Raw genomic sequence first — 26266 nt, 5'->3', positions numbered from 1 at the left:
ACAACATCCGAATGACACGTAAGATCAAGAAGAGGACAATACCTAGTAGCAATCAATCAATCAATCTTCTTAATGTATCCAGCTGTTTGCCGACAACATAGTCCACTATAGTCTATTCAGTTGTTGTTTTTCACGAGAAATGAGGGGTATTTTGATCGGTGTTCATTATAGATGCCTGTTGCTAGTAGCCAGAGTTGGGGTGTAGTCAATATATACTGCAGGGCTGTGTCTTCTGCAACTGGTACTGATGATTTTAATTTACTTCTTTTGTGGTTTATGGATGGACAGAATAGAAGAATGTGTTCCAGATCTTCATCATGATTATTACACCACAGACAAGTAGGATTATCAGAAATGTGAAATCGGTGTAGGTACAATTGAGTGACTATGTGACCTGTTCTGGCTCTTGTTAAAAATGTTTGAACATGTCTGGGCAAGTTTTTGTACATTTCCAGGTCATTTGGTTTCTTTTGAACTGACTGTCAAGTTTTCCTTTGTCAGAAGAGAGCCAATTGTTGATCCATAGGTTTGTAAAATGAGACTTTACTGAAGCAAAAGCACTGGATAGAGATATCACTTGAAGAGGTCTTGGTTGCAAATATGTTGCCTGTTTTGCAATACGTGGGGTGTAGCTTTAATAGTGGCAACACTGCTGCAAAGCGAAACTAGACGGAGTTTATTGTTGTCACTTCTATCACAATAATAAGTTAATTAAGTAGTAAAATATAATAATAATAATAATAATAATAATAATAATAATAGTAATAATAATAATAATAATAATTTATTTAATCTGGCAGAGCTAAGGCCAGTAGGCTTTCTCTTCCGCCCAGCCAGACTCTAATTCTAATTGAATACAATTGCTTACAAAGTTATTACATTAATATCTAGACCATAAAACAACATGAAAGTAAATAATGAAAGTTGGATAAGTAATGTTAGTGTGACAATAATAAACATTGGTAAGAAATAGTTATAATAATAATAATAATAATAATAATAATAATAATAATGAGATAATTTAGATGTTCATCTGTGATATATATAACCATTAAACATTGAGAAACCTGAAACAGCTATTATTGTTAACAAGAATTGTTAGAAAAATATTTCGTTAGTCTATTCTTAAATTGGTTTGATGTCTGACGTCCCTGACATTACTCGGTAGGGAATTCCAAAGCCGAGGAACAGCCACAGTGAAAGAAGATGAATATGAGGATGTTCGGTACGAGGGAATGGATAATATTGAAGAGTGTTGTGATCGTGTGTCTAGGTTATGATGGGTGGATAAATTTTGAAAACGAGACGCAAGATAGACAGGAGTGGAGAAATGCAATATGTGAAAGAGAAGGGAAAGACAGTGGATTTTCCTACGATCTTCTAGACGGAGCCAGGACAACATTTCGAGAGATGGTGTTACGTGATCAGCCCGGCGAATATTGCAGACGAAACGGACGCACATTTTATGAACACGTTGTAGTCTCTGCGCGGAAGTAACGCTTAGGTCAGTAAGCAGAATATCACAGTAATCGAAAAATCGCTGCAATCGAAAAATATTGGGAATGAATTTGAATAAGGAACAAAAAAAAAAAAAGTTTCCTTCCCACGCAGGATTCGAACCACGAAAGTCTTAGTTACCAGTTTATCGTGCTCTGGAGTGAACAAGGCTCTGAAATCAGCTACAAGTGTCAGTCCTTTTTTTTTGCCACTACTTCACATATCAGCCAGAACCTCAATCAGAGGGTAAACACGCACTGATATCGTTTTCAATTTCAAGGAGATTTCTGGAGTTTGTTTTGATGACAGTTATAGTCGACAGAATGTTATTTTGCATAAATGCAAGTTTGTAAATGCTATAAAAATGTAAGACTTTATTTTTCAAGCGCCAGGTATTCTTGCGTTATTTCGATCCAAAGCTGGCCTATGCTCTCAATAGATACACATTTCAATGAATATTTCCAACTGTCTTAAAACGGATTCAGTATCCATCTGAGACTGTCGTCATAGTTTTGAATTCCTTCCGGAATGTTGTTTAAAATTGTGCAAACTTAATTAAATGTCCGCTAAAACAAACTCAGTTTTTTCGTATTGTAATGAGTTCTTTAACACATTGAAATGAATCGCATTTCTTTTTGTTAAGAAGTTATGTCAACCAGGAATCAATTTTCCGTATTAACCCGTCGGTTTTATCTCTGACTATTATGTTAAAATTTGGCCTGCAAATTACTATTAAAAGTGTTTAAGTGTTCGAAAAATATATTGGCAAGAAACGTCTGTTTAAGAATCCATAGGCGGGGAATTGAAAAATAGGTTTACTTATTCCGATTTCTTGTCTTGCAAGTGCTCGCACGTTTCCATTTGGGTGGGATCCACTGGATTTTGTGTGAAATTATTGTTGTTTTCTATTTTACGGGGATTTATATTCTTGGAATAGAGTTAACTACCGGCGTGTAGCGGGGGTTGCAATGAAATGCCTCTCAACAGTTTGGGAACCACCGGTGTAGGTAAATTTATTCATCTAGATTCGTCACTCCACTTCTCTCTTCAGACCATGCTTTGTCCATTGAGTGCAACATATTGGATGCAATATTATCATCTGTTTTGCTGATTCGGACATAGGACAAATTTTGATCATGATATAATACTGGGCAACAAATTTTTATTTTCCGACCATTGCACGAACTTTGAGATGTGATATAAAATATTTCAGTTGTGCCGAATCCAAATCTGGAGCCGGTTCTTCTGTGTCACATCCGGAGTTTTGGAAAATTGGATATTTATATAGTACTCTGTGGCCAAATTTATCAATTTCGTGAGATACGATTTCTTTATTTTGTTTTAACTTTCAAAATAATTATGCATTCACTATCCTAGATAACTGAAGATGTAATATAGCCACATTTTCTGGTCTCTCATCCAAGTCATGCGATTATAATAAAAATTAATATTGAAAAATCACAAAAATCTCACCATCATATTTAAGAATCACTCCATCCAAAATATTTTCTAGAAACCTGTCATAATAATAACAATAATAATGTTTTATTTTCGCTGGCAGAGTTAAGGCCATAAGGCCTTCTCTTCCACTCAACCAGCCTTAATCAATACAATACATATTTAAATTACGAATATTTACACTACACTTAAAAGGTTCTCCAGCAATATTCTTCAGTTAAGTTTTAACGACTAGTAGACTACATATTTATTTAAATTTAGATAAACCTATAAGGTAAAGTAGTAACTTAATTTATGAGCTAATTTAATTCAATCAATTATAATTAATTTGAGATTTGAGATAGCTAGTAAAATGATGAAAATTAATTTAATATAAGCTTACTAGAACTATGTTACAGGGAGAAGAAAATTTATATACGCCATGGTACTCAGAAAACTTGAAAACGAACACTAACGACTTGTGGTCAAAAACGTGCACAAAGTAAAAGAATGGATAAATACTATACCTGCTCACAGAAACAGAAACAAGATGACATGCATGTGACAAGCTGATGGCAGTTGCATATATAATACACACAATGATGAGGAATATGCACAGTTTAAAATCTCCACACTTGTTACTTCTGTTCTTGATATTTCATCTTTGTTAACAATAGTTCCTCATTTGCGTAATATAATTTCGGAAACGCAGAATGACCAGTCAGAACAGAGGCATCCTGTTCCTGTTGTGAAGTCTTCAAACTGTTTCGAAGCACCAATGAAGTCCCCATTCACTAGGGTCGTAATTTGGCAGTCCTAATCAAGCATCAATTCATGGTGGTTGTTGCAAAATACAAACTGATTTTTATGATGAATGAAGGTTGTATAATATTATCAAACGTAAGGTTATAGAGTAAAGTACATTATATTCAAAAGAATAAAACATAAAGTGCATGTGTAATACAAGGGAGGAAACTGGTAATTTTGCATATAACGCAAATTTAAAAAATTTGGTTTCTGAGAAAATCTGATGTGATGGGAATTTTCTGAGCTCGTGTCTGATTTCAGCGGCTCGATTTCATCTTAAAATTATTAACACGTTCCATGCAATGAAATCAGTGTTGCCCAGTGTAATTCATACAAAGAACAGGACTTTTCGACAACTCTGTCAAGAATGGCCAAATTGAAAACGCTAATCGTGGACCATTTAGATGTGAAGTATATTGTTGCAGGCCCCATTGCACCCGCAAGGGCGCCACGACACCTTTCCGACTCGGACTGGCTGCTGCTGGAGACGCTGGACACCAGTTGTCAGCGCCCCCTCCACACTGGCAGGTTCCTGACGATGCACAAGCGGCGGCGGAAGAGGTTGACGACGCGGACCCTCACACAAGAGCCTGCCCTGCTCGACGACATCCACCACGGCCAAGTGCAGGTGTGTAAAAGTAATTTTATAAAGTGATGGCCTCTTCCAACTTCGCTTGATGGTTACACACACAAAAGGTGAATAACATAATTATATTTTCTTTATATCAAATTATAGACATAGGGTCCCTCCTCTGTACAAGAGGCAAAAAAAGTAAAATTGTCTGTATGTTTTGTAACAATTTGACTTTATTTTACAATACCTTTATTAAATGATCATATTCCGATATTCTGTACCAAGGTCAAGCTATAATGGAGAGGCGAGGTAAATGATGTTCCCCATAATCTCGTTATATGGGGATTCTATGGTTTTGCTTTGCTCCCCTGTGGTGCAAACCCAGCACGGCAGAGCATTCGAAGTAGAGTACCTTTCAATCGAACAGCTTCATGCTCACAGGATTCAGGAAGTAGGAATAAGCAGCTCGGATAACCTATCAACCAGTCCAGTCCAGACTTCCTGATGTGCGGCTGCCTAAGTTTCAGAAACTTCGCGCTAAGAATGCGGTGCAACACTGCAGCATTGCGTTCAGGCTGCGTTATTCTGTTCGCTTCCACTTTCATATATGTTTGTGGTTATTTATTTATTTGTTTGTTTGTTTGTTTATGTTATTTGTTTATTTGTTCTTTTTGTTTATTTGTTTATCTGTTTATTTGTTTTATTTGTTTATTTATTTGTTTTATTTGTTTATTTATTTGTTTGTTTATGTTATTTGTTTATTTGTTCTTTTTGTTTATTTGTTTATCTGTTTATTTGTTTTATTTGTTTATTTATTTGTTTTATTTGTTTATTTGTTTTATTTGTTTATTTATTTGTTTATTTGTTCTTTTTGTTTATTTGTTTTATTTGTTTATTTATTTGTTTTATTTGTTTATTTATTTGTTTTATTTGTTTATTTATTTGTTTTATTTGTTTATTTATTTGTTTTATTTGTTTATTTATTTGTTTTATTTGTTTTATTTGTTTATTTGTTTTATTTGTTTATTTGTTTTATTTGTTTATTTGTTTTATTTGTTTATTTGTTTTATTTGTTTATTTATTTGTTTTATTTGTTTATTTATTTGTTTTATTTGTTTATTTATTTGTTTTATTTGTTTATTTATGTTTTATTTGTTTATTTATTTGTTTTATTTCTTTATTTATTTGTTTTATTTCTTTATTTATTTGTTTTATTTCTTTATTTATTTGTTTTATTTGTTTATTTTTTACTTGTTTACTTATTTATTTGTAATGTATTTATTAAAATATTGTTGATTTAGAAGTCCTATACGTTTACTTTTTCGTAGTACTCTTTTTGTCTTATATTGCATTTATTTACATTCAAATTTACGCCACAGTCTGTAAACAATAATTTTGTTGTTCAGGTGGATTTAGCTATTCTTAATAACCACAATGAGGAAAAGCCTTTCTGTTCTTTCCTTTTCCTTTCTTTTTTTTTTTCTTTGAAGAGAAAGAGGTGTGTGTGTGTGCGTGCATATGTGTGCGTGTGTGTGCGTGCGCATGCGTATGTGTGCGTGTGTGAGTCTTTGCGTGATTCGGGTTCCGCATATTGCGGATAGATGGCAGGACTGTGACCCATTTTCAAATTGCACACCACTTCGGCGGGGAGAGTTGTGCCGTGTAAGTGTAGTGTAGGGAATGGGTGAGGAAGGGAGAAGGGCACGTAGCCTACTCCTGTCGAATAGCACCAAGGAGCCCTCCAGGCTTAACGTCCCCATCCGACGGACGAATCACTATCAACAATGACATATGCCTTCTCTTCATATGCACTGCGGAGAGATTTGGGATTTAACTCAGGCATATCGGTGCACAATCTAGTGATGAGAAGTTGTGCACCACCACCTCTCCTAGTCCCGAGGTAGAAATTTTAAAAGAAAATGTCTGACCCCGCCGGGAATCGAACCCGGGCCGGTTAGTCTGGAGACGACACGCTACCACAGAATGAACCTTCTTACATTATTTTGTACACAATCTATGGAAATTGGACCACTCTCACGTAGTCTGCAGATCTGAATTGCAAAGTGCAGTTGATTAACATGTGCAACTAGTAAGAGTTCGAATCTCACGCAGTGCATTTTGTTTTCACGCACGCACTTTAATGTCAGAATCACGAAATATTCTGTAAATTTTTTCGTCGATGATTCTACACTATTCCAAAACTTCGGATCTTCCAAAAATTGCAACATCGATCGGTTGAATACGATTAAGTTGAAAGAACAATTTTCAGGAACAAAGAATACGGAACACGAGGGGCGCCGGATGTGAAATACTTGAACGAACGAATCACTGCTGCTTGCATTCCCTCCATTCCTGCAATATGCTGTCGTGAATGCATTGCGAAATGTCTGCACTTTCAATACTAACGCCTTAATACCCATAGATTGGTAAACATAATACGTAAATGAAATTGATCTGTATCCTTAACGTATTGTTTTACCCCCTGCTGTGGCTAAGTGGTCACACCAGGCGGCCCGGGTTCGAGTCCCGGTTGGGTCTGGGCTTTTTCATTGATTGCTTGTGGCGGACAAGGTCGCAGTTGGGGTTTTCTCGAGGTTCTCCCGTTTTTCCCCAAATTAGGCATCTACATCATTCCGTGAACATTTCTCCATTTCGTCATCATTCCATACGCCGACTATCGATGCACGGAGGGGGCTGGCGTAGGGACGAGGGGGTTGCCTGCTCGAAACCTGGGTACGCAGCGAACCTTAGTGTAGTCAGCGGATGTGGATTTGGGAATGCGCCTAGCTTGAGGGTTAGCGCAACAGGTCGCAGTGCCCCTCCTCCCGTAAATTCCATTCCAACCCATGGACGGCACTGTCTGCACCTAGGGGAGCAGTAAATTATTATTATTAGATGAGCGTTTGCTTTTTCATGGATATTACAGAAATAATTGTACGTTAGGCTGATAATAATAATAGGCCTACGCCATTATCTCCTGACTTAGTTGCCTCATAATAATAATAATAATAATAATAATAATAATAATAATGATTTATTTAACCTGGCAGAGTTAAGGCCATTCGGCCTTCTCTAACACTCAACCAGGAGTAAAACTGCGTTACAAAAGATACTACAAATTTACAAAGTACACTACAATTTTACAGACAAAACTGAATAAGATAATAATAATAAAATGTAAACAACAAGTAAGAAGAAATCAGATAGAATATATAACATACAGAAAGAAAGAAAAAAGCATAATAAAATGTGAACAGCAGGTCAAAATAAATGAGACATACAAAGTATAAAAAATAAGACAATTATTGATAATAATAATAATAATAATAATAATAATAATAATAATAATAATAATACTAATAGTAATAATAAAATAGTGCAGTACAAAGCATACAATGAATACAATATTTTTAAGTACACACAGTAAGGAAAATTATGATTATATATAGCTCAACTTATCACATTATAGATATACCATTATCGGAAAATATGAAAACAAAAATATAAAATAAGTTGAATATCACTAGAACATAAAAAAATGTGAATACGTGGAAACGAAATACAACACTTGTCATAATAGTAAGTTAGTTTGGCAACTCGTCATAAGATAATTTTCTAACTTGGATTTGAAAGATTTCAATGTTCGGCAGCCCTTGACTTCACGCGGCAGAGAGTTCCAGTGACGAGAGGTAGCAACAGTGAAAGATGAGGAATACAGAGATGATGTGTGAAGTGGAATTTCTAGCGTGTTATCGCGTTGTGATCGAGTATTAATATTATGATAGCGAGAGAGAGTATGAAAACGAGCGAATAAATAATAGGGGGATGAAGTGTGCATAATTCGATATAAGAGAGAAAGTGAGTGCATGAGTGATGCCTTATTAGTGTCACTTGCGATGTTCCGACCTATCGTCTGACATTTGACTAAACAGCTGTAATAGGCAACACAATATTTAGATATTAGCACGAGAGCCTTTAAAATATATGTATGGTGCACGGTAAGAAGGGCTAAGTCAGGAATTGATGGATACGAGTTCTGACCTCCATGTGAGTACTTCTTCAGATGTTATGAGGGGCATGGGTCTGTCCTCTTCCATAATGATGTAGAGCGACAGATTTCCAGCCCTTCATAACGATAGTGGTCCTCATTTCAAACTTTGCTTTCGTTCTACTCAAAATTTGCGATTTATGACTTCTGCCCCTTTCGTCGCCCAACACAGCTATGTTCTGCAATTCTGAGAGTACGCAGTGCGTACGTTTGATTACTACTGTTCATGAACTTTGAACATAAGTTGCGTTTCGTTAAGAATGGTACGTTAAGCAGGCATTGATCATAAGTATGGACATTTGGAACTCCTGACTGATGATAAAATTATATTTGTTCTTACAATTTTTAAAATTAAATTCTGTGAATTGATTTTTGTTTTATTTGTATTTTGTTCAGTTGGAAATAATTAAAAATGTAAGTACATAAATTTAAGGTTACGTACTACACAAACATACAGAGGCGAGCCTGCCTGGAGAGAAATAAAAAATAGGTTTCAGCCGCCAAATTATTCTTCAAGGAACGACTACTCATGTAAATTGAGGGAAAGAAGACAGAGGACGGACACTGGAAAGTTTTCTTTTCTCAATCGTACTATCAGGGACTGGAATGCTTTACCTGCAGACTTACTAAAGGCTTTACCAACAACCAAAAATGTATTTAAAAATAGGCTTAAGGACCTTACTAATAGACGGTAATTATACACAGTATTTAAAGGATGTAAATGATATTTTGTTATTGAAGTGTTGTATCAGTGAAGAATTATGTTGTGTCAGTGAAGTGTGTTGTGTCAGTGAAACGTGTATTGTTTAAGTGAAACTTGTTCCTGTCAGTGAAGCTTTATAGTTTATAGTGGCAGTGCAAAGTATTTGAACAGTGAAATGTTTTTGAAGTGTTAATGAAATCAGGATAGAATCAGGGAAATGTGTCGTAGTTCCAGTGCAGTGAGTGAGTTGACAGCGAAATGAGTGTAGTGTTGAAAGGTACTTGTGCAGATATGAACATATCATACTCGTGGGTTTTAGTTCGAACTTAGATTTAAGATACAAATTAGATTTATTTTAAATGTTATCTTAAGTGATCGTGATTCATTTAATTTAGGATTTTCCCTGTTATTATTAATATTATTATTATTATTATTATTATTATTAATTATTGTTAGTATTAATTATTAGTATTATTATTAATTGTATTTTTAATTAATAAGTTTATTATTGTCATTATTGAGAGTAATTAGTTATCACTGCCACCGGGTATATACCCATTGCAGTGTGAATAAATACATACATACAGTGTACGTATTACCGAGGTTATTGTTGTTTATTTCAGCGTCTTTATTCCATTTAGCTTTGGGGCGAGGGAGGCGATGGGCAGTTTTCAGCACTTGGAAGTGGGCGCTAGGCTGAATCCTTGACCTGAACTGTCACAGGAGCTTCCTTGGTTAACATTTTTAAGATAAAGAAGGAAGTGTGATGCTAACGCTCCTCGCTTACTTGCCTTCAATGAGGATAGCACAGGTGTCTCACGCTATGCTACACCTAACCTTGCGTTGAAATCTCCTGGAAACAGGTTATCTTAATTGGAAGGCAAGCTATAGAGTGCAGAGTTGCATAAAACTGAAAAGGGGTACATAAAGCATGCTGTGCGCGCGCGTGTAAAAATGAGAGCAGCAACGACTTTCACCAGTGGCGTAGCACAAGCACAAAAATAGTCCTTACGCCGATAACAATAATAATAACCAGTCACGAAGCTCAATACTTACTGATATGCATCCATAGATAGTTTCTAACCACTAGGATCGCTACTATCGCCTCATCACAGACCCTTTCCCTAGCAGACGATAAAATTTATTGTATTGTACTTTCGATATCGTGTTCTTTTGACAAAATTAACACTTCCTTCCACTATTGAAATATGAAATACATAAGGTTTATATAAAGTATATATTATATTTCATAAACTCACCTTCCTGGATCTTTCGGAAGAAGGATAACTCTGACCTCTTTTTTCTTACAATTTATAATGCTACAAACGGCTTCTTGTCCCATATTATTATTCAAATTATTGTATTTTGGCCATTTACAATTATTACAACCGATAACGAACATTTTACAGTTTACACAACTTTTCACAACAATGCGAAATAGGGACAGTTAATGCCTTTTCAATCTGGACCGCCGTAATGTATGTTCGGGTTTTCTATTTCAATGTATGGAGCTCAGTGAAATATTATATTATAACTTTATTGCGTGTCATTGCTAAGTTTTCTTTAGTGTAATGTGTCCATAAGTTCTCTTTACTTCTTGTTGCATAATATGTTGCAAAATTAATCACAAAACTGTGTTATTTTAATATGAAGAAAATTTTACATGTTAACATAATTTGTTCCGATCAACATTTTAAATTTAGATTGGAAGCTATTTTGAGGTTTAATAAAAAAGAATTTATATTGTGATTTTAACTTAGCACATCTATCTTCCTTAATTGTAGACAGAAAATTTACCATACCACTCCTATGAAGTTAGTGTACGTACGATTGTCTTACTTCGTCTCTTAGGTAGTAGATAAATACAATAATTCAGTACTCAATTGTAGTATTAAAATACAGACAAATTGAATGTGCGGGGTATCATACATGACTTTATGTTTAATTATAATGTATAATTGCAAATATAGGAATATAAATTAAATAAACATAACCTATAATTTCCATATGACGTAACATACATATGTAATGACAGGGCATTGGAGGCCACTAAAATTAGATAGAAAGCTGCAACTGGTACAGTAAAGCTAATCTATAATTTCAATATATGTAAATATCCGTGCGATGCAACTGAAAATTATTGAATCGTGCATAAACGAATGTACAAGGATTTCGCAATATTTAATCGAAATAAAGGCACGTATTACACATACAAACAACGTAATTTTCACACCTAAAATAATATTACACCTTAACTCGCAAGTGAATTATGTGTGAAGTGTCTCATAATCATTGTTTTAAATTTTATTAATGCAATTACACTGCATTTTAGAGAAATATATGTTACTCTTTATGCATTACAACTAATTTATATGGTTGAAACGCCGCCCTTCGTGATCGGGTTAAGCGAGTCGCATGGTCTGCCTTACGGCCTGTATTAGATCACGATGGCAGTGGCACAGTCTATTGTTCCTAGTACTCACAGCGCTCCAAGCGGCTAGCAACTATCGCGAGAAATGCAAAAAAATCATCCCAAGCTTCGTGACTGTTATACTAGACTGTGGTTAATAACTCCATTTTGTACCTTACTTTACTTTTTTATTTAACGACGCTGTATCAACTACTAGGTTATTTAGCGTCGATGGTATGGTATTAGCGGAATGAGGCCGAGGATTCGTCATAGAGTACCTGACATTCGTCTTACAGTTCAGAAAAACCTCGGAAAACCCCTAGCCAGGTAATCGGTCCAAGCGCGAATCGAACTCCGCTCGAGCGCAGCACGCAGGCATTCCCTGTGACTGTGCAGACTTGCGGTCTTGTTTTTAATGCCCCGTGGCTTGTTGCTTTTGCCAGACATGTGGTATAAAATTAGTTCTGTGGTTATCGAGAGCGTCTACTGTATTGAGTGAAATATAATCTTTGACTTCTGAATCAAGAAGCCAAATTAATTAGTAAAATGAAGTCGTGTCACCATATTTTTTACTAACTGTTGGTCAGTCCTGATTGGCTGTTAATTGACATTCATTACATATGCTGGACATTCCTGCCTAAACCTAGATGTGCGGTCGCTTTGGCAAGATGGGCAAGGTGACGAGCCAAGCACTTCCACTGCGTGCGCATCTGTGTTTGTTAGTGAGAGAGAAAAGTACTAGAGTGGCTAAAATAAAGGCTCATTCACAATGGAAATTAAACATAACGTAAGCGTTAACTTAAGAATATAAACGTTACGGTAAAATCAAGATCATTCATGATGGGAACATGAACATAACAGCAAACATACTTGGTAACCATGAAAACATAACAACGACGCCATTTCCTCATATTCTGTCGTATACTTCAGCGCTCCACGATTGTGTTCTGTTTGCAAATCACGTAAGCATAAGCATGAAAGTTTAGAGTTTGCAAACTTTCATGTTAACGTCTTACGGTAATGTTTATGTCAATGCTTATGTGAATCATTGTGAATGATCCCATTTGGTAGCCTGGGCGCAAACTTCTGTGTTTATGTTACGGTTATGTTTAATTTTCATTGTGAATGGGCCTTTATTCTCACTGAAACACAAAAAAAGTGGAGGGGGGATGATGTTGATGGCCTGCGAGAAATGAGAAGTAAAGAATATGTGTAGTGAGGGGAGGGGATTTCGGAACGAGGCTTATCGACAACGTACAGCCTTAGACACAGAAAGTGACGGCTTGCTGTAGCGTGAATTTGTCTAAGTCCACTTCGGGCAGCGCCTGGTTCACACGACTATACTAAAAGCCAGGTTATGAACCGACTAAACAGGAAGTAGTTGGGATGGCGAGAGGAAAGTGTGGGTTAGAGGGGTAGTCTGTGCAGCGATGACACGTTGAGTGTGGGGGATGGAGGGGAGAACGAGAACGGAGCTTTTCATTGGACCTCGCGTGAAAATGTCGTCTGCTAACGAAAATCTGGCAACGGAATCACGGAGACAGTGTAGCCAGTTGATTTGCAGTACCACGTGCATTACGAGTCGCATTTCGTGCCAGCGTCATTAGCTCGTGCTTTCTTAAAAACAGTAATTTTAATTACTAATATTGTGGATAGTGTTATCGAGAACTATATACAGTAGTTATTTTAAACATATCGGTGACAAACACTGAACACGCTTTGAATCTCGCGCCACTATGTGGCAACAGAGCTCAGAAAGTGAGCACCAGAACGTTGCTTCCGGTTTAGTCGGTTCATAACCTGGCTTTTAGTATAGGGAAGGGATGTTTCTTGTGCATACAATATTGCTGCTTGAATGTATATCTTTTGTTATAGATTATTCATAACACTTGACCTATAGGCCTAAACAGATAGAAAAAACAAATAAACAAAAACAAAAAAAAAAAAAAGAAAAGAAAAAAAGAAAAGGAAAAAAAAACAGAGCTGAGTCGTGCATAAGAAATTCCTTCACGTGTGAATCCACGCTTACACGGAATCAACCGAAGTCTTCCGAAGGGGACTAAGGAAGAGGAGTTACGAGGTTAAGTTCGCGTGCAAAATTCAATCCGCGGAGGACAGAGCAGTGACGAGTGTTTATAAATATCACAGTCTAGTATATACAGTCGCGAAGCTCAATACGTAGTAAACATGCAAACATTAGATACATGCTCACCACTAGGATCGCTAATATCGCCCCATTACAGGCAATGCAAAATAGTACTGGCACAGTCTATTCTTTCTAGCACCCTCAAAACTCAAGCTTCGTGACTGTATATAGTAGACTGCGATAAATATATTGAACATAACACATTGCTTGTTATGTGAAGGGGAGGAAACACGAAACTTTCAGATAAGGATTACACTGTGACAGTGTAAGTAATAGGAACGACTGTCGAAAATATCCGGAAACTGGAAAGAAATGAAGCAAATAGTTGGCCTAGTCCCCTGTAATATCACTGAGCGAAGTGATTGTATTATTTTGTGCACACAGGGAAAGAAATCTGTGACATAAATGTGTGTCAATCACGACGGACTTTACTGTATCTGATCCCAAAGAAATGTCTTCCACAAAAGGGGTGTCCAACGAAAGAAGTTTTGTTTAATATTTAGCAAGTTACTGGAGCTGAGTGTTAAGTAATAAACTGCGATTGCTGAGGTGATGGACTCTCATAGTTTTAAGTCTATTTGAATTTATTAAAGTACGTGTTAAAAATACGTTGTCCTCTATTCGAGTAGGCACTAAATTAGAGTTTTATTCTGCTCTGGTGAAATGTACAGTCAGAACAAAGGAGAAATTCTGATAGCTACTTCTGTAGAGTTAACATCAGTCTGAAATAATACAAAATGAAAGATGGCCAATTTTGTTGTTAAATAATTTACCTAGTACTCTGTCTCGACTTGGCGACTATTGTATTGCAGAAGTAGTCTGGGTTTTGTCAAGCTCGCCACGTCAGTCATCAGATCATCTGTTCAATTTAGTTTGTAGTTCAATAAAATAAATAATGAACAAAATAATAGTACACGTGCCAGTAATTAAGTAGGCCTAATAAGTTGGTATTCATAGGGAGTGGTTGGATAAAGTAAATGGATTAATGAGTTACAAAATAAGTGAATATACTGAAGTATGACGAGCGAATTAAAATAAACAAAACCTCACCATATCAGGCAGTACTTCTGCTATTACACCAGAAGATGGGTCTTTGTTTTTATGCCAAGTAGAAATACAACCAGGGCAGAAGCTGTTTTACATGTCTGTGTGGACGTCATAAGTGCAGATAAACAGATTCCCTTACCGGCAGATTAGGTAAGAGCAGGCAGAGTTGCCAAGTCCTGTAAATAGGAACTGGCATGGTGACAGGGACTTGGCACGCCCGTGATTTACAAAATATTTATTTTGATTAAGCAAGACGCAACTCATGCCAAGCGGTGCTTTGTCTGTTGCAGTGCGTGCTGGACCGCGTGTGGCAATGGCCATTCAATGCCTTCACGTTGGACACGGTGACAGGAGGTGAGTCAGCCAGTGGACTACATCTCGGCTATTTCTGGCGCAAGTTCTTTATCCTGGTTCGTAGCACATTAAAATGCTGAGAGATTCCTTTATCTGAATCAGTGAAGCAAAATGAATGCTTCCCACTCATCAGCTCTCTAATGGTCGAGGAAATTCGGAACAAGCGGGAGAAATTTTATCTACAGAAGTTTCCACTGTGAAGGGAATAGGAGCATGTATACAATCAACTACATTGGGGGAAACAGGAACTTAATATACAGTTAGCTGCACTGAATTCAGTAGAAATAGGAGAAGCAGGAACTTGGGAACTTAATGTACAGTTAGCTGCACTGAATTCAGTAGAAATAGGAGAAGCAGGAACTTGGGAACTTAATGTACAGTTAGCTGCACTGAATTCAGTAGAAATAGGAGAAGCAGGAACTTGGGAACTTAATGTACAGTTAGCTGCACTGAATTCAGTAGAAATAGGAGAAGCAAGAACTTGGGAACTTAATGTACAGTTAGCTGCAATGAATTCAGTAGAAATAGGAGAAGCAGGAACTTGGGAACTTAATGTACAATTAGCTGCACTGGATTCAGTAGAAATGGGAGAAGCAGGAACTTAATGTACAGTTAGCTACACTGGATTCAGTAGAAATGGGAGAAGCAGGAATTTAGGAACTTAATGTACAGTTAGCTGCACTGGATTCAGTAGAAATGGGAGAAGCAGGAACTTGGGAACTTAATGTACAGTTAGCTGCACTGAATTCAGTAGAAATAGGAGAAGCAGCAACTTGGGAACTTAATGTACAGTTAGCTGCACTGGATTCAGTAGAAATGGGAGAAGCAGGAACTTAATGTACAGTTAGCTACACTGGATTCAGTAGAAATGGGAGAAGCAGGAATTTAGGAACTTAATCTACAGTTAGCTGCACTGAATTCAGTAGAAATAGGAGAAGCAGGAACTTGGGAACTTAATGTACAGTTAGCTGCACTGGATTCAGTAGAAATAGGAGAAGCAGGAACTTAGGAACTTAATATACAGTTAGCTGCACTGAATTCAGTAGAAATAGGAGAAGCAGGAACTTAGGAACTTAATCTACAGTTAGCTGCACTGGATTCAGTAGAAATGGGAGAAGCAGGAACTTAGGAACTTAATGTACAGTTAGCTGCACTGGATTCAGTAGAAATAGGAGAAGCAGGAACTTAGGAACTTAATGTACAGTTAGCTGCACTGAATTCAGTAGAAATAGGAGAAGCAGGAACTTGGGAATTTAATATACAGTTAGTTGCACTGGATTCAGTAGAAATAGGAGAAGCAGGAACTTGGGAACTTAATGTACAGTTAGCTGCACTGGATTCAGTAGAAATAGGAGAAGCAGGAACTTGGGAACTTAATGTACAGTTAGCTGCACTGGATTCAGTAGAAATGGGAGAAGCAGGAACTTAGAAACTTAATGTACAGTTAGCTGCACTGGATTCAGTAGAAATGGGAGAAGCAGGAACTTGGAAACTTAATGTACAGTTAGCTGCACTGGATTCAGTAGAAATGGGAGAAGCAGGAACTTGGGAACTTAATACACAGTTAGCTGCACTGGATTCAGTAGAAATAGGAGAAGCAGGAACTTGGGAACTTAATATACAGTTAGCTGCACTGAATTCAGTAGAAATAGGAGAAGCAGAAACTTGGGAACTTAATATACAGTTAGCTGCACTGGATTCAGTAGAAATAGGAGAAGCAGGAACTTGGGAACTTAATGTACAGTTAGCTGCACTGGATTCAGTAGAAATAGGAGAAGCAGGAACTTGGGAACTTAATGTACAGTTAGCTGCACTGGATTCAGTAGAAATGGGAGAAGCAGGAACTTAGGAACTTAATATACAGTTAGCTGCACTGAATTCAGTAGAAATAGGAGAAGCAGGAACTTAGGAACTTAATCTACAGTTAGCTGCACTGGATTCAGTAGAAATGGGAGAATCAGGAACTTAGGAACTTAATGTACAGTTAGCTGCACTGAATTCAGTAGAAATAGGAGAAGCAGGAACTTGGGAATTTAATATACAGTTAGCTGCACTGGATTCAGTAGAAATAGGAGAAGCAGGAACTTGGGAACTTAATGTACAGTTAGCTGCACTGGATTCAGTAGAAATAGGAGAAGCAGGAACTTGGGAACTTAATGTACAGTTAGCTGCACTGGATTCAGTAGAAATGTGAGAAGCAGGAACTTAGAAACTTAATGTACAGTTAGCTGCACTGGATTCAGTAGAAATGGGAGAAGCAGGAACTTGGAAACTTAATGTACAGTTAGCTGCACTGGATTCAGTAGAAATGGGAGAAGCAGGAACTTGGGAACTTAATACACAGTTAGCTGCACTGGATTCAGTAGAAATAGGAGAAGCAGGAACTTGGGAACTTAATATACAGTTAGCTGCACTGAATTCAGTAGAAATAGGAGAAGCAGAAACTTGGGAACTTAATATACAGTTAGCTGCACTGGATTCAGTAGAAATAGGAGAAGCAGGAACTTGGGAACTTAATGTACAGTTAGCTGCACTGAATTCAGTAGAAATAGGAGAAGCAGGAACTTGGGAACTTAATATACAGTTAGCTGCACTGAATTCAGTAGAAATAGGAGAAGCAGGAACTTAGGAACTTAATCTACAGTTAGCTGCACTGGATTCAGTAGAAATGGGAGAAGCAGGAACTTAGGAACTTAATGTACAGTTAGCTGCACTGAATTCAGTAGAAATAGGAGAAGCAGGAACTTGGGAATTTAATATACAGTTAGCTGCACTGGATTCAGTAGAAATAGGAGAAGCAGGAACTTGGGAACTTAATGTACAGTTAGCTGCACTGGATTCAGTAGAAATAGGAGAAGCAGGAACTTGGGAACTTAATATACAGTTAGCTGCACTGGATTCAGTAGAAATAGGAGAAGCAGGAACTTGGGAACTTAATGTACAGTTAGCTGCACTGGATTCAGTAGAAATGGGAGAAGCAGGAACTTAGAAACTTAATGTACAGTTAGCTGCACTGGATTCAGTAGAAATGGGAGAAGCAGGAACTTGGAAACTTAATGTACAGTTAGCTGCACTGGATTCAGTAGAAATGGGAGAAGCAGGAACTTGGGAACTTAATACACAGTTAGCTGCACTGGATTCAGTAGAAATAGGAGAAGCAGGAACTTGGGAACTTAATGTACAGTTAGCTGCACTGGATTCAGTAGAAATAGGAGAAGCAGGAACTTGGGAACTTAATGTACAGTTAGCTGCACTGGATTCAGTAGAAATGGGAGAAGCAGGAACTTGGGAACTTAATGTAGTTAGCTGCACTGGATTCAGTAGAAATGGGAGAAGCAGGAACTTGGGAACTTAATGTACAGTTAGCTGCACTGGATTCAGTAGAAATAGGAGAAGCAGGAACTTGGGAACTTAATGTACAGTTAGCTGCACTGGATTCAGTAGAAATGGGAGAAGCAGGAACTTGGGAACTTAATGTACAGTTAGCTACACTGGATTCAGTAGAAATAGGAGAAGCAGGAACTTGGGAACTTAATGTACAGTTAGCTGCACTGGATTCAGTAGAAATGGGAGAAGCAGGAACTTGGGAACTAAATGTACAGTTAGCTGCACTGGATTGAGTAGAAATGGGAGAAGCAGGAACTTAGGAACTTAATTTACAGTTAGCTGCACTGGATTCAGTAGAAATGGGAGAAGCAGGAACTTAGGAACTTAATGTACAGTTAGCTGCACTGGATTCAGTAGAAATGGGAGAAGCAGGAACTTGGGAACTTAATGTACAGTTAGCTGCACTGGATTCAGTAGAAATGGGAGAAGTGGGAACTTAGGAACTTAATGTACAGTTAGCTGCACTGGATTCAGTAGAAATGGGAGAAGCAGGAATTTAGGAACTTAGTGTACAGTTAGCTGCACTGGATTCAGTATATATATATAAACACTGTAATTGAACATTCTTCCTTTACCCAGTCAGCGATGAAATTATGCTACATATGAATAAATACTGCTCCCTTTCAAAAAACCAAGTTTCTTAAAAAGTTTATCAGATAAGGATTCTCTTGCTGGTGAATGAATAAATTCTGCAAAACAGAGCAGTCTTTCTACAGGCGCAGAGGAACACAAATTTGCATTATACTTTATAAAAGCTTGTTTCACTGTTGGGTAATTCTCTAGAGTGCACAGGGTTGTCCCTTTGCCATTGAAGAATTGTATGAGCTCATACTCCGCAGTAGATAAGTTCTTTTCTTTTTGCTTTTCAAAGTCAGTTGTACTTGAGTTGAAAACACAAAAATTGTTTTCATCATCTGAACTGACCAAAGGTGTAGCAGAGAACTGCTCAGCTGATTTCACACACATATTCTGTATCCTCTTCGTATCATTTGGTGAGGCAGTGTCAGGTAGTCATCTCATCTTAAATGATGGGTGGAAGCAAGCTGCCAAAATAGCTCAATTTGCTTCTGGGGTCAGATCAAACATCACTTTAAATCTTTATGAAAGGAACTTATTAGGATTGGAGTTACTTGGAATAGATGGCGTAGATTGCTAGATAACAGAATATGTAATCTGTTTTTGAGGGAAATTAATGTGAAGAAAAGTTAGCCGTAATAGCACATCTACTCATTTTGCATTAAATGAAGGGCTACAGCAGTGGGTTTCAGGACTGCACAATATTCTTCAAGGAACTAAAACTCAACATCTTTAAAGGTTGGCTATCCCAGTTTTTCACATATACTGTTTATATCATGTTTGAATTGCAATATTTGAGAGATTGAGTCATAAAGAGAATTCCATCGAGTTGGGCAAGGAAACTTTAATGAATATTTCAAGACATCTGATATAATTTCTGAGGATTTGAGTCTCCTAGACGCATTCCGTAATACTGAACATTTAGCAAGTGTTGGGTGATGGATCCTTGATGCTGTTGGAGAATTCTTTATGGAAATCAGTTATGGCAAGAAAACTAAGTGTATGGCTAGCACATCTGAAATGAGTAGACAAATAAGAGAAAAGTTCATTCTTCAAATTCAAATCCAAAACTTGAAGGACAAGAAGAAGAAAAAAGTATTTTGAATATTTGAAATACAAAATATATCAATTTTATGTATTGAAATAGAAAATACTTTTGAAAATCCTTACAAATTACAAAATACAAATGTATTTCAAATACTGCCCAGCCCTGCTAGTTGGAAGGGCTCAATTGAGTATAATCCGTACTACCACCCTCTGAAATATTTACTATTTCTTCTGAATCACCCTGTATTAAAACTGAATGCGTGCACATGCTTTGAACCTTGTTCAGCTGCCATTGATTAAATCTGTATGGTTTCTGTAATAATGACTTGTATAGTTCCCCCTCCCCTCCCATCCCTAGAAATCATATGTCGAAAAATCTTTGGCCGTGAGGACTTCTTCCTATGGAGTCTATTTAAGGGAAAAGTGTACAGAAAAGAGGCTCTCACAGTCAGTTCTCAAAGACGATGTTTGGCAATTAGTGAGGACATTGGAACTTCTGATTACAAAATGTTTGGATGTCGGAAGCGACAGTTTTCAGCATGTAGGCAATGCAAGAGAGATCTGTTACATAAAATTCAAAATACGTATGTATAAACTTTAATTCTAAACTAAAAGTATATAATGCCTTTCTTGCTAAAAAATGTGCATCTAGCAAACAAATCACTCTTTAGTTGCATTCACTTGAGCATTGGATTTGTACATATTTAAGCTTTACTACATGTTATGAACGATACACATCTATGCATGCGAGTATATTGTAACTTTTATTACAAAACAATAATGTAATTTTATTCTCACACCAATAATAATCACTTTCTACAATTTAATTCTACTCCCGTCAACAATGGAATTTCCACTCCACACAGTGACACTGTTCGTTATTGCACTCCACAGACGACAATGACAATTTACTTGGATTATTGAGAACAACAATGTACTGCTAATTTTAACCAATGTTCACAAAGCACTATTTACAAATCAGAACTGTCAGTTCTCAGTTCGTTTGCCTTGGCTAATTCTTCTAGCTCAGTCACTCGAGTTCACAGTATCTCGAACCCCAGACCTTCAGAGACAGTCCACTGAACTTCGAACTCAGGTCCCCCAACTGCGGTCCACTGCACTCGAACTCAGGGCTTCGGATGCTCACACCGCTGCAGACACACTCAAGTCGAACTCCGGTCTCAAAGCTGGCTTCACTGCTACACAAGACTGGCTGGCTTGCTGTCCAACGACTACAACAACGACTGCTCAAGTTCACTCGCGTGTTGTATTTATAACTAAACCGTAGTTTCTGGAGAGTTCGCGATCTCGACAGATGCCTAGAAGATAACGCCTATCCAGAGTTCTCTGGATTTCTCCCCTCAGTCACCAGCTGCTTTACTTCCCCCTCACCCTTCGTCGCGTCCGCGCCTCCACCTTGTGCCCCCCTCTTACGTCTGTCCCCTCCAGACCCGAGCGGCGCAGTGAAGAAGGTGGCTGCGTCGCTCGTTTTCCTCGTGCGCCCCCGACCTCTGTGGGATGCGATCGACTCCCGTCACAATATTTTAAACCTTACACACAGCACACGTGTTATGTTAATCATTCAGTCATTCATATCTTGGTTATAAAGCTGTGACTGTTCAAAATGGAAGTACTGAGTAAATGCTGATTACTTCCATCTGTACTTGATGCCATACAAATTAATTGCAGATAAACACGAAAACATTAGATCATGAGACGACATAGACAAGATCTGACACAAAACATATTAGTGGTAAAAGAATCACAGCAGAATATGAAAGCAATTTTCATCTTCGTGTTTTCTTTGAAATAAGTAATGGTAATATTTGAAGCCAATGTTATGCTCGTTTTAATATATTTTGGAGTTATGAGTGCATACTTTTCGTTTTACTCATATAATGACTGTTTTCAATGCATATGAATTCGCTTGTGTAGTGTAGAGAACTGTTCGTGACCGGCGCTCTGTGTGTTGCAGGGCGATCACTGCCAGTTTTGTGTGTTCATTTGTTTCACTGGTATGGACTGATGGACCATTTCAACCTGGATGTTGTTCGTGTGTGGAAGTTATTCAGTAAGTAGCGTATGAACAAAAACTGTGATGTCATATAGTAGCTCCTGCAAAGACTTATTCCCTTGGCAACAGAATTGTAACTTATATTTAAATGTAAGCTGCAATATACTAATTGAACAGTTGCCAATGGTACTAATAGCAGTGCTACACACCACACTGCACCAGTTTTCAATCAGTCTTTTTGCTCAGGTATTTAATTTGTCATCTTTTCTCTTTTTACTGTACTGGTAATTAATTTTCTCTTTAACTTGTATATATGGCACATGAAAAGTGTATGTTTTTTTTTCTGTGTATTCTGCTTTTGTGTGTGTGTCTTATTTGTGTGTTTTTTTTTTCTGTATGTATGTGTGTGGGTCTTTTTTCTTTAAGACTACCTTTTTCATTACATGAGTAATACTACATGCATGATTTACAGTGTTTAGTACATTATTCTGTATGTATATATATATATATATATATATATATATATATATATATAATTTCCAAGAAATAGTCTGCCCAGGCATCCTGGGTTGCCAAAAACACAGAATGTTTTTGTTGTTGTTGTTATTTTCTAATGCCAGGCATTTGACAATAAAGTCATTTGACAATAAAGTCATTTGACCTCTTGCACTCCAATATTTTTCATATGGCAAGTTGTAGCCGATTTAAGTGAACACCATATTTTAACGTTTTGGTAGCTACTTCATTCACACACAACCCCCAGAATGTCTGGAGGACCACACCTGCTGTTGGTCAACGGGTCCACTGGACCTAGTTGGGAGATCTTGTTGATCACCAACTTTCCCTCCTTAAGCCACTGAAGGACGATTTTAGTGCCATAGCAGGTCAGCACTAGGAACAGAAAAGTAGGAAGGATAGGAAGAAAAGTGAAATGAACCCCTAGGCCTCGAATGCTCTAATGCCATTGGGGTCGAAGAAAGTAAGAGTTCAGTCAGAAGACTGGATAGGAAAGGGTAAAGAGAGAATTAGGTATTGAATAGAGGAAAATTATACCAAATTCGGTCATTAACTCATCAAGCTGACCAGCGCTGTCAAAATGTAAAATTAATGCTAATAGAAAGTAAAATCAAAGAGCTAACAACTGGTTTGGAAATGAGATAAATTCTTATAAACACTGTCTTTCACAACTGATACACAATCCTTCACTACCAGAGTGTCATTTAGGATTCTGTTACAACTGTCCCGGTGAAGATTTAAGAAAGTTTCTGACAGATATATTTGAATAAAATGCAGTGGATGAAATTACATATAAACATGTAGATATTAAAATACTGTTAGATTTCGGTTGACACAGTGGCATACGCAGAATTTTGTCGCGGGGGTCATTATTAAAATTGTTTACAATTTACATAATCTGTATAACTCGTTGCACGTGCCGATTTCGAGAGAGGCATTGGCGCTGCTTATACGATATGATCCAGTGTTTATGCATAGTTCGCCTACTGGCCGCCGACAATATTTTAAATTATTATTATTATTATTATTATTATTATTATTATTATTATTATTATTATTATTATTATTATTATTATTATTATTATTATTATTATTATTATTATGTTACGGTACAGTTATTAATATTATACTATGTTCTAATAGGACATTCATGAATATTCTTATATAATCTTTGAAGCGTAATTTTTTTCACCTCCATCCAATTTTTAACAAATTTTAACTTGTGTTTAATTTTCTATAATGGTTATCAGTACCAGTATTTTATACGGGGGATAGGCTCTTTAATATATTTTTATAATTTTTATTATTTTTATTTAGTGTTGGTTTTATAATAACTATCGGTTTAAGTTCGTTAATTTTTTTTTAAACTCTTGATTTATTAGTATTTATTTATTTTATTGGAATTTTTGTATTAAAATTATTATTTATTTGGTTCAACACAATGTGGAAATACTGCAAGATTATAGCAGACTGTTATTCAGTGTGGTCTTAGGGTTTCATTCAGGAGTTAGGGCCTATTATCATACGCATATTTCTGGTTACCAGTATCAGTATTTTATGCGGTCAACACAATGTGAAAAATACTGCAAGATTATAGCAGACTGTTATTCAGTGTAGTCTTGGGGTTTCATTCAAGAGTTAGGGCCAGTGCTGTCATGGAGGCCATATGGGGCCGTACATCGTATGGGATCCTACAATTTTTTTAATTAAATGTATGGGGAAAAGAAAATTTTGTCCGTATGGAGCCATATGGCATATGGATGCCTAAGTTTTCCACGTGGAGATCTGTATAGATCTTAGATCATCTCTTGCTGTTCCTAATGTATTTTGTTTGATGTTCATCAACAAAAATTGTTCATCTCTGCAGCACTGGAATCCAGAATTATATAAAATACAGTAGCGTGCAAATTAATCCGAACAACGCAATTACTTAAGCAAAAACACTCAAACGGGATAAAAAAAAAAGGATCTAAGACATACCTCAGTAATCTATGTGGCCTCCCTTGTTCCTAATAACAGCTCTGAGACGATTTGGCATGGATTCCACTAATTTCCCACAAATATTCTTCATTTCTTCATCGCGAAACCATACACCAATGAGGGCAGAAATCATCTTCTCCTTTGTAGAACAATCCATTTTTTGCATTAAAAACACAGAATAACACACATATAAGGATAATAACGATTACAGTAAAGTAGATGAGTCAAATTGAAATGTGAACTAGGAGCTTAAATTTAAGAAATAATAAATTTGTACATATATTGTAACAATCACACACTAACGAATAGAAAGAGGGGGGGGGGGATTATGATATTCCGTATAAATGATTTTTCAGAATCGCCACAGACCCTTTAATGATAGAAGTAATTATTTTTGGAATGATGTCATGGATTCCAAATGTTTTGATAGTGTTTACAGTTGATCGTGGGATGGTGCTCCTCACTCTGATCATTAAACCATGTACTTCCCTGGTGCCTTACTTGGATTCATATAATAGGCCCTAATATGAGTAACAATAAATGTTGAAGATTATTAAAATATCAATTATACATTAAAACATAAACTAAATTATGTACAGTTTACCTGGATTGAAAATTACTTTCGTTAATGAATTTCGAAAAGTAGTATTCTAAATGGTTTTGAATTAATTCCGAATTACTTATTGGCCAATGTCCGCCATTGTTTCTGACACTGTTCAAGAGTTCTTGCCCCTCAGTCTTGTATTTTACACACTGATATGTTGTTGTTGTTGTTGTTGTTTTCTAATGCCAGGCGTTTGACAATAAAGTCATTTGACCTCTTGCACTCCAATATTTTTCAAAGATATTATCATGGCCAGCCACTGAAACACAGATTTTGAGATGTTCCGAATCCATTTCTTGGTTTGAGTTGCACAATGGGCAGTTAGGGGACAGATATAATATATTCCAATTCTATGCAGGTGTTTGGCCAAACAGTCATGGCCTGTTGCCAATCTAAATGCAGCTACAGACGATTTTCGTGGTAGATCGGGAATTAACTGTGGATTATGATGCAGAGAGTTCCATTTTTTCCCTTGATTGTGTTATCAAATTTTGTTTGTTGAAGTCTAAGTATGTAGATTTAATAAATCTTTTCATAGAGTAATACGTAGATTTAGTAACAGGTCTGTAAGTAGCAGTGCTGTCCTTCTTTGCTAAACACACTGATATATGAAGTGATTTGCAGTCTCTTCTTCTCTCCCACAGGGACATGTGGGTCTTCAGCTATCTTGAACCTGTGGTAGTATGAGTGCATTTTCCATGTCCAGTTAATATGAAGATCAGATTTGGCAATAAAGGCTGATTCACAATAAACCGGGAACGGAAACGACAACGAGAACGAGAACTGAAATATTGTTGAAATAAATGCATTTAAATGTGGGTATTCTCAATTACCTATTGTTAATGCTCACATTTAAATACATTTATTTTAACATTATTTCCGTTCTCGTTCTCGTTGTCTTTTCCGTTCCCGGTTTATTGTGAACCAGTCTTAATCAGTTTTTCGAGTTGAAAAAAAACGTTTTGGTTACTGTGAATACTGTGTCTTGTAGTTTTACCCCATTCCTCTTGCCATGTTGCATTGCTTTCCTCCTTGTTGCTGATACTGGCTGTGTGCCCAGCTAAGATGCTGTGTGATTCAAGTGCGGTACAAAAGGCTGAACATGCGCTGTTGTGTTGC

General features: G+C 36.8%; 1 protein-coding gene across 6 annotated transcripts in view; it reads left to right on the top strand.

Annotated features, from left to right (window-relative positions):
• The window catches only part of LOC138706776 (uncharacterized), a 153653-nt gene that overhangs the window by 104670 nt on the left and 22717 nt on the right, over positions 1–26266 (top strand). For all 6 annotated transcript variants that reach the window (XM_069836458.1, XM_069836457.1, XM_069836459.1 and 3 more), the window contains 3 exons: positions 4167–4369; positions 14960–15023; positions 22009–22104. In XM_069836458.1, coding sequence (XP_069692559.1) covers positions 4167–4369; positions 14960–15023; positions 22009–22104 — 363 coding nt within the window. The remainder of the gene's footprint in view (positions 1–4166; positions 4370–14959; positions 15024–22008; positions 22105–26266) is intronic.

Source organism: Periplaneta americana, chromosome 9, assembly GCF_040183065.1.
Source record: "Periplaneta americana isolate PAMFEO1 chromosome 9, P.americana_PAMFEO1_priV1, whole genome shotgun sequence".
Lineage (NCBI taxonomy): Eukaryota > Metazoa > Arthropoda > Insecta > Blattodea > Blattidae > Periplaneta > Periplaneta americana.
This window is presented reverse-complemented; position numbering and strand designations above follow the sequence as displayed.